Genomic DNA, 13,871 nt, shown 5'->3' on the forward strand with positions numbered 1-13,871 from the left:
AAATGGTAGTTTTAAGAGACAAGACATTAGTATTTAAGATGATCGGAAAAGGCTTCATGCAGAAGTCAGTGTTTGAGCTGTATGTGTAGTAAAGGAAGACAGAAACTCTGAAAGGCAGAAGTAAAAAAATGCAAGCCAGGCATCAGAAAGGACCAGTTGAAAGGCATGAAGATAGGGAGAGTCCTGTGTTAGGAATAGAGAGACCGAGCTAACCAAGTGGGTTTCAGAGTGTGATAGAAGTAATGGGTATTGCAGCTGGAAATGAGGTTGGGCCAGGCTGTATAAGTTAGAGGAATTTATTTTATCCTAGAACTAATAGGAAATCCCTAGAATTGTTAGAGGAGAGTATCCAGGAGAAAAGATAGTGAGCAATGATATCAAAAGCAATTGTAGGGTCAAGTACAATGAGAACTGAGAAAGGATCATTGGATTTAGTACTGAGAGAATAATTTTAGTTGAGTCTGAAGTCATGTTTTAAGTGTTTGGTAATTTAGTGGTAGATGAAGAAGTGGAAGCAATGAATGGAAATAATCTTTATTATGAGTTTTATTTGTGAAAGGAAGGGGGGAAATGGAATGATTTAAGAGATAGCAAAACCAAGTGAAAGATTTTCTTTTTCTTTCTTTTTGAATGATGAGAGAGACTTGGATAAGGCAAAATTGAAGATGAGAGAGAAAGGGAATGCAAGGAAAGCGGGGGAAAGATAGTGGAGGAAAGTTGTGGAGAAATGAGGTTTAGATTACCTACTATGGAGAACATGATAAGAGTCCATCAAAAAGGAATAAATGGATTAGCACCCAGCAGTGAGGACTCATTTGAGGAATCATGACAAATTTAGATTTAATCTAGTTAACATTGCTATAGCCTATCAGTGTTTAGTAGGAGCAAGGGGTGTGTTAGTGGAAGTAACCCAATGGTTTGGATTTGGCAAGATGTGAACAGTTATAAGAAAAGGGGGCAGTAAGTGATTCAAGGGTAGAGAATGGCATACTCTTGAACTAGTGAACCATAAGGTAAGACTGTGAAGAGAAGCATGTGGGATCAAAATAGGGGCAACAGGGAGGAAGGACTGGAGGTTGCTTCAGGATGAAGAGATTTGGAAGGATTTGATCAAAGATTGTAGATAATATGTGTTTCTTTAAGAGCATTACTAATACTAAATTGTGTCTGTAGGTTAAGTTCCCCATTACTACACACACACACCAAGCAAAACTAATTCCCACATCGGTCATTTCTCACTGTGCTGTCTGAATCTGCAATATGAGTCCATCCTATCTCTTGTCAGGATGTAATTTCTTACCCTGGAACTAGTGGCAAGTTGTAATGCTTCCATTTGAACAGAAAGGCCACCTGTAAATAAAGAGTACTTTATAAAGATGATTACATAAACTTTCTGAACATCCCAGGAAAGCTGTAAAATTAGGGAACAGATGTTGACCTTGTCTGGGCCATTCATTCCCCCTGCCCACCCGGGCCTCAGTTTTCTCCTCTGAATCACAGTAGATAATTGCTAAGTTCCTTCCACCTCTAAATGTTAACGTCTTAAGTGACTTTTTCCAAAAATCGGTGGTAAAGTGTGATAGGCAGCTATGGATTTAGATGTAACATGCACAGATAACAACTCCAAGAAGTAAATGGTATTATCATCTGCATTCTGTAGATGAAGAAACTGAGGCAAAGAAGCAAGTGACTTGCCCAAGGTGACACAGTTTGTGAATATCTTAGGTCAAATTTGAATTCAGGGCTTTCTGACTCCAAATGTGATGCTGCAGCCACCACACTCCACAATATCTTAATATCCTCATTGCTCTGACTGCCTGGCTTCTTACCACAAGTGACCTGCTACTTTTTGAGAGACTTAATAGGAAATGAAAATGCTTCCAGAACATCAGAGACAGTTATCAAAAGTTTGCATTTTGCTATTTGGTCATCCTCCTTCTTAAATATTTACAGAGTATCCTTCAAAACTATTGTGAAAGGCCACATGTGGAAATGAAGTTTTATGTTTGAAGGGGAAAAAACCTAATTTGGCTGTAAACTTTCTTGTAGTACATTTTCATTCCCTCTTGGAGTGTATAGATGTATTTGTGTATCTACCACAAACTGTGTAATAATAGAGTGTGGTTTGTGTGCTACCGTGAAGAAACTTCCCATCAAAGAGTAGAGATCTTCTGAATCTGACCTAAATAAAACTGAAACTTGTTAAACTGTGAGATTCAAGAATAATAGAAGCATTATAAAGGGGAAGCAGTCCATACAGTAGATTTAAAAATAAAGTGATTCTGCATGGCTAGAGAACTACTGTGGCTGCATATTCCTATATGTCATTTTACTTGAATCCAAAGAATGATGCAGGTTATTTTGAATAATTGTAATGAGAGAGGGAATAAGAAGTTTAGAAGTGGTTTTAAGTGGCTCATTTCATTAAGAAGTGATCTTCAAAAAAAAGTCCTATTTTCCCAGCCTCTCTCAGAGGAGTAGTGGCAACTTCACAGTTCATGTGTGTAACTGAGAAACTGAAAGGGTCAAAGAATTGGAAAGCTGCCCACTACTCCTGAAGGATCCAGAAGCAAAAATCAAATTTGACTTCACTATCTAAAGTTTATTCATGAAATCTAAGGAGAAATAAAGATTTTTTTTAATTCTGGAAAGTGTTTGGATAATAAGTTTTAACATTAGAAATCATACATACAGTAAAAGCACATAACTCTTATTGGGCAGTGAGTCTAGGAAGTATCAGGATTCATAAGTATAAGAGAATTCTTTTGTCTGAAAAAGTGAAAAATTATATGGAAATAAATTGAAGCGTAGTTTGTTCCATTTGAGGAATGTTGGGTATTTACTTGTGTCTCCCATTTAAGAGAAAAATTTGAGACATTTTCCTTCCTGAGCCTCCTTTTCTTCTATTTAAAAAATTTGGATATCCACAGAGTCTCTTAAAGTCTGAAATTCTATAAGAATAGTAATACCAGATATATTCTTGAGCAGTATATACAAAGTAAACTGTGCCCTCTAGGGACCTGATTTAATACTTATAGAAACTATATGGCATTTAACTATTCTAATTTAACATTTTCATTGTATCAGATACTGGTTCAAGGACCTAAAATAGATGTACAACTTAAACGCAGTGGATACAGTCAGGAGAAAATTCAATGCTATTAACAGTATTGAAGGCAGAAACACTGATTAATTTTCACAGGAAACCTCAGCTACTGGTAGTACTTCCAGAGGACAAATGTGAACAGTTCTACAATGCATTTTGCATTTGCCATGTCACCTCTAGTGTTTCCTAGCTTGAAAGGTAAAAAAAGAGTGAAAGATATATCAGGGCTTTTCTCAGCAAAGTTTTCAAGGCTCTTTCCCATTGTTTATTCAGCAGAAACCATAAAAGGAAAATGTTGTGACAGTTTTGTTTCAGGAGAAAGTGTAGCCACATCTACTAGGAATCTGTGATAAAATTCAACTTGAAAAATTTTAACTTGTGTTATTCTTCCATTTCCATTCTGTACAATGATCCACATGCCTGGAATTTTTTTTTTTTTTCCTTTAGCTATTCACAGAATTATCAAGTCATAGAATCTTTAAGTTTGGAAGAATTATAGTCCAGTCTTCCTATTTTACAAATGAGCACAGACCCCAAAAGTGTGACTTGTTACAAAAGCAATGAGTTACATGAGCCAAGGTTTGCACTCGACCCTAAATCTTTGGCCACTTTGGCTATTATACAATGCTCTCTTTCCCTGGAAGCCATCTAGATCAACTCAGTCTGTGCCACTTGTGACCAATAATCCTCTCTACAGCACTTTCTAAGAGATCTCATTTTAGTTTGGGGAAGGTAGAAAGTCACATTTCTAAGTCACAGAAACATTTTCATCTAAACTGCTTTCTAGTAATGCCTCCTCCGTCTTACATTTATGACATTGATTTATTAATCTTTTAAAAAATATATATCCCTCATCAAATTACTTCATCAGTTTCAGCCCATCATTTCAGCCTGTCAAAGTCTTTCTGTATCCTTAGTCATCTGTCATGTTATTTCACTTAATTTTGTGCCATCTCCACTTTGATAAGCATGCCACCTATGTCTTCATTCAAGTCAGTAATAAAAAGGTTAATTAAAAAGCACAGAGCAAAGAACAATCCATGGGGCACTCCACTAGAGACTTCAACTTGACATTAAATTGTTAATGGCTGTCCTTGAGGTTCAGTCATTTTTAGTCCCTCTCATTGCCTTCTTACTTAATGCAAATCTCATTGTTTTATCTACTGGGATATGACAGACAAATGTTGTACTTTACTGAAACTTAGTTAACCTATGTGTATAGCTTTCCCCATCTCCAAAAAAGAAATTTAGTCTAGCATATTCTGTTTTCTTTTTTTTTTTTTAAGGACTTCTAATGTTGTATTATTTTTATAAAGTAATGACATGGCACAATGGTAGAAGTCTTTTCCTTAGTATTAGGGAAAACTAGTTTCAAATTCCACTTAGACATATGTCAACCAAGTAGGAATTCCCTCAACTGACAATGATCATATTCTGTCTTAATAAGATCATGCTAATTCTTAGTAATCGTTTCCTTTTCTAGCTGTTTATAAACCATTCTTTGAATGATGTGTTCTAGAATTTTTTCAGAGATCAAAGTTCGACTCATTGGCCAATTGTTTTTTTGATTCCAACTTATTTCAGTTTTTAAAAAATTGTAAGTTTTGTGTGTTGTTGGATTGGGACAAGAAGTAATAAAAAGTAATCTCTAGAAGAAAGACTGCAGTTACTGGGAAAATCCAAGAAATACTTGATCTGGAGATAGTGCTTAAGATGTGTATTAAAGCTAGGTAGAGGTTCTCTTGGGGGGCAAAAGTGAGGAGTATATTCCAAAAGATGAGGGCAGCCTAGACAAAGAAGCAAAAGCAGGAAAGGGGGTCATGTATAATGAAATGCTACCCGACTTGATTGGAGTAGAAAGTAGTAAAGAGAATGTAATATGAAAAAAATTTGAATAAGTGTTGAATAAATGCCAAGTTCTATATATATAATGCTAGAGGTAATAAGGAGTTGCTGAAAATTTTGGTACCTAGGTGGTAGAGTAAATATGTTGATGCTTAGTTATTACATAGATAGTAATAATTTATATACATAGTGATAACAATAATAATAATAATGATAATAAATAGAGCATTTAAGTCCTTATTGTGTAAAGTAGTGTGCTAAACACTAAAAATAATACAAATTTAGGTATATGAGGGTACATTAATATGTATGTAGCTGTCCTCAAATATAAGGGCAGAGTTTCAGACTGTAAGAAAAGAAACAGAATATTGTAGAATCCTATACTAGAGAGCAAATCCTCTCTGACTGCTGAGAGTATCAGAGCATACTACAATATTTAATCCTCATAGTTGTGACCCAGAACTGTCAGGAACAGATTAAATCAGGTAAATGATTACTGTCAAAGAAATCAAGGAAATTTGTATTACTTTTAACAAGATTTTTTTTTGAAAATATTTAACATAAAAGCAAACAATTATTTGAAAAAACTCATTCTATAGCCATGTGGTAAATGAGAACAGCCCTTCACAATCTGTCCTCTTCCATTCTTCCTTCACTTTACTCACTAAGTAAAGTGAGCTATATGAAATGACACTTGATCTCCTGATGTGGAACCTTTCATTAGCCACTCCATCCCCTGTCCCTTACCTCCCTCTTCACTTCTAGCACCTGGCTTCCTTCAGTTCAAATCCTGCAGGAAATTTTTCCTCGTCTTGCCTCAGTGTTAGTGTCTTTCCTGAAATCACTTCCTCTTTATACTGTATCTCTCATCTCCCTAATTAAAAAAAGATTATGACAGAAAAAAGTCTTTCTTTATATCCCTAGCACTTCAGTGCTTGGCATAATGTAAGCATTTAATAAATGGCTTGTTAACTGAGTTCTTTAAGGTTCTCTCAGTCCTCAAATATCATAAATACTTAACACATACTCAATGATTTAAAGGAACTTCCTTTAAATCCACCCTTTTGAAATGAAACCTGTCAATTTTAGAAACTCATTCTAACCATTTACTATAATTCCTGAATGTTGTTAGATCCATTTATTCTTCTATCTTTAGTGGCAAAGGAGTATTTCACCCCCACCCCCACCCCCACCCGCCATCATCTTTTGCACTCCTAATATTCCTGAAGTTTGTAAATGTTTCTGTTTGATCCTGGTATATTTGAATACAATCACAAATGACTTTGAAAGATGCCTAGATGCCATAGTAACAGTGTATATTTGGTTGCCCAATGTGAAGAAACAGTTAAGTCTGATGGTAGTGGCGCACTTTTTAAAGGTATTTTCTCTGCTTAATGACAGAGGCTATTCATTATATTACTTTTTTCTAATATGCTAAATATTATTGGTGGTGGCCTAGAAGGCTGGGTGCCCTTGTAAAAAGGAAACGGTTTTCCCTAATCTCATTATCAAGATTAGATATGTTTTTTTAAATGAGTACTAACTATTGAAAGGTTGACATTTAGAAAAATAAAAATTGTAAAGAAGGAACATTTAACATCTCGGAACAGTAGTTTTTCCATTTCTCTCAAAAATAAAAAGTAACCATTTTGTTCATAAAACTTTCATTTGACAGGAATGACAAACATTTATTCTTTCCATTTAGTGGATGTGTAACTTTTTAAAAAGCTATATATGTTAACAAACATGTTAACATCATAGAATATTTAAATAGTTCTCTTGATAAGCAGTGAAATCCATCCTGGAACTTGAATAACTTACAAAGTTCTTTTATTGTTGTTGCTGTTTTTCTATAGACCTTACCATCATCATTAAAATTAGATTGATTTTTAGGAACGTGTGTGTGTGTGTGTATGTAGAAATAAATAGTACATATTGTGAGAATATTTTTTATTTCATAGTCTTCTTTGGATTTTAATGTATGAAAATTAATAAATGTTTGCTGGATTATCCAAAATATACTTTTCATCTTCTTCCAGGAGTCACACAAGTTTTGCTACAGTACAAGCAGATATAATGTTGTTGGTTTTTCAAACAAATTACCCTATTTGTAAAGATGTATACATCCTATCTATGTTCTCTCTCTTGTTTAGGAAGAACTTATATGATAATTTTCAAATTGTCTTTTCCTATTTTTTTCTTCATATTGAAGATAAAACCCCTTTTAGTTTAGCATGTCTAAGAGCATATCTGGAAAAAGGCAGGTTTGCTAGTAAGGAAAGTGACAAGCCAAAATTACCTGCTGGCATTCTTTATTGCTTAGCAGTTAAAGTAACCTACTGAGACAGAGCTTATTGAAAATGATACCCTGCCAGACTATAACAGCATCTAAATTTATCAGTCTTGCACAATGCTAACAGAATCATTTAAACCCAACAATGATAATCTTGCACTCATCATCTCTAGTCCTCTGTAATGGAAGTTTGTTTTGTTTTTTTAATCTAATTTTATTTCTACATTACATATTTGGAGAAATATTCAGACATATCTCCTTATAGCTTAGATAGAGATATTTCCAAGAAGAAGCTTAGCCCTTTTCACTTAAGTGGTTGAGAGAAGAATCTCAGAATAAAATTTTGTTTTTATGTCATTTTTGTCAAGTTTTCAATTTAATAAACATTAAGTACCTACTGTGTGCCAGACTCTGTGCTAAGTGGTAGAGATAGAAAAAAGAAAGGCAGTCTGAAGTACCTTACAAACTAATGAAAGGAGACAGCACACTAAAGGAGTCAAGAAAGCGAAATGAGGAGGGAACAAAGATAAGAGGCATCTTGTTCCTTAGAGTTGAAAGCAGACAAAGTTGGAGATGCACAGATGAAGAATATCCTGTTGGCTATATGTTAACCCCAAAGTATCAAGAATATATGGCATCCAACAATTACTTTGTTTTTGTAAAGTGCTTACCTGCCTCTAAGGTATTTAGAATTTCAGACAATCTTCTAATTAGTTGTACCTAATGTATAGAGTTGCCAAAGGCAGTAGGTCATTCATGGTAGTTAACTAGAGCAGATCTTTTCCCATTTCAATTTAATGCAGATATCCTGAAAGTTTTAGTGCCTCCTTATAAAATGTTCTGGTCAGACACTAAAAATTCCTCTTCTTTTCTAGGAGTCCAATGTGCTGATTGCTGCTAACAGTCAGGGGACAATTAAGGTAAATTGTTTATTTGTTTGTTTGTTTTTTTCTTGCATTCCCATTTTAAATGCGGATTCTTTTTTAGAATGTAAAAAAAAACAGGCATGGAAATCTGTATACATTTTGAATAAGCCATTAGGGGAGCTCAGTCTAGACACTTGTATGCTTATAATTTAGATGATGGCCACAGACTTAACCCCAGCTTAGAAGGTGACAGTGTGGAGAACAAGAGGAAATTAGCTCATTTTCACCCTTGGAGAAGATACTGGCACTATCCAGCAGTTTTAAATATCAAAATTGCTCTAGAACCCCTTTGCAACATTGAACTGGGACCAAAGTGTATTAGGAAATAGACATTTCACAGATATCATATTGTGGTGGAATTTTATTCTTTGTAAATTTTCTCTCTTTTTCATTTGTATACTTCTGTTGCCACAAAACCCATTTCCTCATCAAATAATGGCTGTTACTGGAATTCAAAAATTTAAATGTCCCTCAGCATCCTTTAGTACCTCTTTCCCCACACACATATAATTATTTTAGTTTCTGACACAAGAGTTTTTCACACACTTAATTTTGTAACTGTGACATTGGTTAACTGTAGCACTTCCTCTAATGCAGCTGACTATAATTGATAGGAATTAGAAATCCAGAAATAAACAATGAGATTTCTCAGAATATTATTTCTAAAAAAATTTTTTAAATAACAAATGAATTTACCTGGCATATTAGCTTTCCCTTCATGCAATCTCTGCTTATGTGAAAGCAAACTGAGATGGCTGTTTTTGCTAATATACCTAGTGATTCTTCTGTGACTTGGCATTATGCATTCGTGTTTTCTATGGATTTCCTTTCCAAAGACCAACAAATTTATTTTAGCTTGTTAATGAGAAGAGAATGTTGACTAGTAACACCAAGACTAACTCCAAACCAAACTTATCGATGCAATAGAAAAACAGTGAGCAAATTCTTAAGAAGCAGGGGAGCCAGAGCGCTAGCTACCTGAATTAATTTATCTCAAATGGTATCCTCCTGTACTCAGCTAACTACTGCTCCATTGGCTTGAAAATCTAATTAGAGAACAGCAAGTAGCTTAAACAAAAGCCAGGTTTTCTAAATGGTCAACATTTGTTACACTCCAACAGGTAGAGAAGGTTTTTGGCATCTCATATTTTTGTTCCCTCTTTTAATCTGAATATAAGACCACACACACTACTGAAGAAGCTGCATTTTATTCTTCTCCTGCAAATTATATCTTTGAGGCTGTTGGAATTATTGACCTTGAAACCTGCTACACCTGCTGCCTTTCAGAACTATGTAATGTATGAACAAGGTACCTAGAATCTACTGCTCAGCAGCCTCAGCTGAGTAGTTTGCTTAGCCAAATATAAAGTTTGCTTAGCCAAATATAAAGTAATATAAAAAGTATTATGAAGGCTCTTCGGCAAGTCAGACTCCAGAACAACTGAAGAAAAAAGATTGAAGATTTAAATATTTGGCACCTAAAATTGGAATATCTGATTAACTTTTTAAAATCTCAATTTTGCCAATCCCTTGTGTTCTCTATTTTCCATTCCAAACCAGGTCTGTTGCTTTTGTCTGATCATTCCTACCTATTGATCTTGATTGATTTCACATCATAACAATGTCCCAGCTTCTTCATGATAAATCACCTTTTTGATGCTACACAGAAGTAACTGAAACAAGATTGTGGTAACAGTGGAGAGAAAGTTAATCTTGCATCAAGAGAGGGCTAAGTATAATGAGGCAGATTTAAACTCAAATAATCTTGATGTTTCATCATTTCACCAAGTAAACAATGAAAGAAATCTACAAAATCCCAAATGTTAATGCCTATGGTCCTTGTTTTTTATTGAACAAACACAAATAACAAATAAATACTAATAACGCATACTGGAATGCCCTGAGATATCTGTGATATTCTGTGATGAATGTCCCATTTTGTGCATTTAAGGAACTAGTGCACATTTAATGAGAACCGGCATGGTACAGTGGAAGGGGCTCTGGTCTTGGAGTCAGAAATGACCTCCATGTCCTAGTGCTTCCACTTCCTAATGAGCCAATGCCTCCTTCTGGATCTGTTTCCTAGCAGAAAGATTGGGTGATGGATGGACAGATCCTAAAGACTTCACCTTTGATATGGTTGCACCAAATGACAAAACCACATAAATTAAAATGCTATACATATTAGTTGCTATTATTTTTACTACTGCTATTGTCATACAATATGTAAATCTCTTTTACACATAAATATGTAAAACCTACTTACTGAACACCTGACCATAATTGCTAAGTATCAACAGGTTTACTCTATATGTACATGCTGTCTCACTCATTAGACTCTGATCTATTCAAAGACAGGGGCTGAATTTGCTTCTTTTTATATTCCCAGTGCCCAGCACATGTTAAGTGCTTAATAAAAACTTATTCATTGACTATCTGATATATGTTGTAGGAGCTGTCTTTTGCTTCTTTTTATATTCCCAGTGCCCAGAACACATTAAGTGCTTAATAAAAACTTATTCATTGACTGATGTGTTATACTTTACTTTCTAGACTCCTTAACTATCACAATAAATTAATTTGAAAGAATTAATGCATTAAAAAAAATCACCTACCATTCACAAACATGCATTCTTATCAGTTTTTCTAGATCATCAAATGAGCTTAGTTTTTGAAAATGATTTGCATTATTTTGGAATTTATAGCCCCCAAAATAATGCATTCTGTTCTAAAAAGAAAAGTGATAAATCTCTTTAAAGAGTGTAGCATTTTCAAATTAGCTAATAACAATAACAACAATAATAACGATGGATATTTTACATAATACCTTAAAGTTTGCAAAGCATTTTATATTTAGTATTTCTTTCAGTACTCACAACAATCCTCTGGGTCAGATCATTAATTAAGTGACTTGCCCTTGGTCACCCATCATTTCAGTGTCGGTGGCAGGATCCAAATTCATGTCTTATCCTTAAGGAAATGTATAAAAGGGATCCTGGGTTTTATTTGGGTATTCTTGTTTACAGTTTTTTACAGGCTACACCTTCAAATTGCTTTTTGTATATTTTCTTTCTTAAATTAGGTGCTCGAGTTGGTATGAAGGATCATCCCTCAAGAAAAGATTGACTGGGTCCTGCTGAACCATATGCTGAACTGCATAACCATAGCAGTTAACCAAGAGAAAAGAAAGGAAACCTTCAAATGATGTCCCTCCCTAAAACCATCATGGGTTTTTTGTTTTGTTTTGTTTTCAATTTTTTCTCCCCCACCTTTTTTTTTTTTTATCCCTTTTCCCCATCTACGGACTCTTTAGAACCTCTGACACACTGGGAACACCCAGCAAACTCTCCACCATCAACATAACTCCACGGACTTTGCTGCTGCTGGTGGTGGTGTGGTTATCTAATTTTTATGATAGGGAAACAAATTCTTTTAAATAAAAACAAATAACGAAAAAGAATAATATTTTATTGAGCCACAACTAAATTAGGAAAGTTTCTGTCATTGTAGTTAATGCAGAAAAGACTATAAGAACTGTAGACCTGATATCTAATGAGTCTTTAGTTTCAGTCATGGACAAGACAGTTATAGAAAATGAGCAATTATAGATGGGATTTGAAATCATTTAAGAGAGAAATGTGATAAGAAAAGGTGGCAGTTTTTTTTTTTTTTTTTTTTTTTATTTTCATGATTTGAATGCTCACGAGAGATAAGTTAATAGCATCATGACCTGAACTGGCATGTAAATCTTTGAACAGATGTACTGTCAGCAGTTGTATGTGAGCCCAGCCTTCTCCCTACACCTGGCAGGTTTTTCAGATCCTGACCTACCAGGAACACTTCATAGGCTGGTGGAAAGTGTGCGCTTCCAGACAGCTCAATGCCTAGACTCCTCTCAAGTCTACTTAATGTCACATAGACATCTATCCAACTCAATTTATGTGAAATACAGCTCTCAAATTGTCATGGTTTTCAGTTCCAGAGCAGGCTAGATTTGTGCCATGATTGAAGGAGAAAGATTGGAAATTCTATTACCCAAACCTCTGAGCCATTAAGTCTCTTAGGTAGTGTATTTTGAGTATTTTTTAAATAGTTTTCAAGTCATTTAAAAAAATGGAATCCTCACAACCAGGAAATGAAAAAGAAAGGACAAAGATTAAAACTATGATGTCTATTTTCACCAAAAGACTTTTGTTTCCACAAAATTTCACCTTAAACATTTTATATACATAGAAAAGGCCCGAAATTTGATGTGTAGACCATGACATAAAATTGATAGGACAGAGTATCTATCACAGTATTTCTCCCTATCAATCAAGATAATTCTATCACAAAGGTTCCTGAGAGTTACAAGAACATTACAATTACTTCTGATTCCACTCTGATTGAAAACAGTCTAGTCAGCTACCAAAGCAGGCCCTGAAGAATTATTCCCTCTGCTCCCAGCCATTAATGACCAGGGTATTGCGCCTCAAAGTAGAGGTTTAAAGATTTTAGGATCTCTGCCTAAGTCAGTAACAGGCAGACATGGTGCAGGTCATTATGAAAATAGAAAGTGGAAGTTAATAGCTTTTGGTTAAACTTAGTAATAGCAAGAATAGTGTTTGTCCTACTGACTTAAATTGTGGGAAATTAAATTTTCTAGAGCTGGGCTTCTTAAACTTTTACTACTCATGACCCCTTTTCTCCTGAGAAATATATGTGACCCTGTTTACATAAGTATACAAAATCAAGTATTAACTGATAACCATAATTTCACAGTCCCCACATTCAGTTACATAATCTCACATGGGGTCATAGCCCATAGTTGTAAGAAGCTTTTGTCTTTATGATGAGAGATTCTTGGGCTTTTTGAACAAGTAAAAATCATTTTAAGGGGAGAGATGTGGCTTAAACTTCACTGCTTTATTTTTCTTTGGCGAAATTTATACTTATGTGGGGGAAAATACACATATATACATATATGTATGTATGCATATATTTACATATGTGTAAACAATACTTGTATAAATCTATACCTGGAAAATAGTATATATTTATACATATAATCAATCCATTAAATATGAGTTGGTGTTAAGCAATGGTAAGATATGAAGGGGAAGCTCTTGATGTTATAATGTATAGTATCTATGTGACACAAGATTGTGTATTTAGGAAGCACTACACACAGTTCAGATTTCAATTTAATCAATATTTTAAGGATAACTTTAATGGGAACAAAGGGTGTTTTGTATAAGGAGTCTCTATAGATAAAACAAGAAAAAGGAGCCTTGTAAGAAAACATCTCACAGATACTTGAAAGTTTAGAGAATGTTCTCTGTTGCTTGAAAGTTTTCGAGATCATTTCCAAAAATATATCATTGGTTGGTTATTGGTATGTGGTACTTTATTTTTAATAAGTCAAATTCATATGAAGCTGGAGAAACCTATGTGAGGGATACCTTAGAAAAAGATTCTTATTTAAGTTGGTTTCAGATTTAATAGCTTACAAAGTTCTTTCTAATTTCCATTTAAGATTTATGAAGTACTTCCTCATATGCACCCTTATAAGGTAGATGTCTATTTTTTATATAACTGAAGAAACTCACTCAGAAATGTCTGTTTTAAGTCTTGGGCAACTGATTTAGTTCATGCAAATGTGTTATCTGGAAAATATCTTAAGAGATCCAGTCCAACTCCCTCAATTCAAAGAAGAAAGCAT

The 13,871-nt window shown here is 34.5% G+C and overlaps 1 protein-coding gene across 4 annotated transcripts in view; it reads left to right on the top strand.

Annotated features, from left to right (window-relative positions):
• The window catches only part of COP1 (COP1 E3 ubiquitin ligase), a 240,146-nt gene extending 226,605 nt beyond the window's left edge, over positions 1–13,541 (top strand). For all 4 annotated transcript variants that reach the window (XM_051998899.1, XM_051998901.1, XM_051998900.1 and 1 more), the window contains 2 exons: positions 8,120–8,164; positions 11,253–13,541. In XM_051998899.1, the coding sequence (XP_051854859.1) occupies positions 8,120–8,164; positions 11,253–11,270 (63 nt within the window). In that variant the 3' untranslated portion in view covers positions 11,271–13,541. The remainder of the gene's footprint in view (positions 1–8,119; positions 8,165–11,252) is intronic.
• The last annotated feature ends 330 nt before the right edge of the window (positions 13,542–13,871 follow it).

This window comes from Antechinus flavipes, chromosome 4 (assembly GCF_016432865.1).
Source record: "Antechinus flavipes isolate AdamAnt ecotype Samford, QLD, Australia chromosome 4, AdamAnt_v2, whole genome shotgun sequence".
Lineage (NCBI taxonomy): Eukaryota > Metazoa > Chordata > Mammalia > Dasyuromorphia > Dasyuridae > Antechinus > Antechinus flavipes.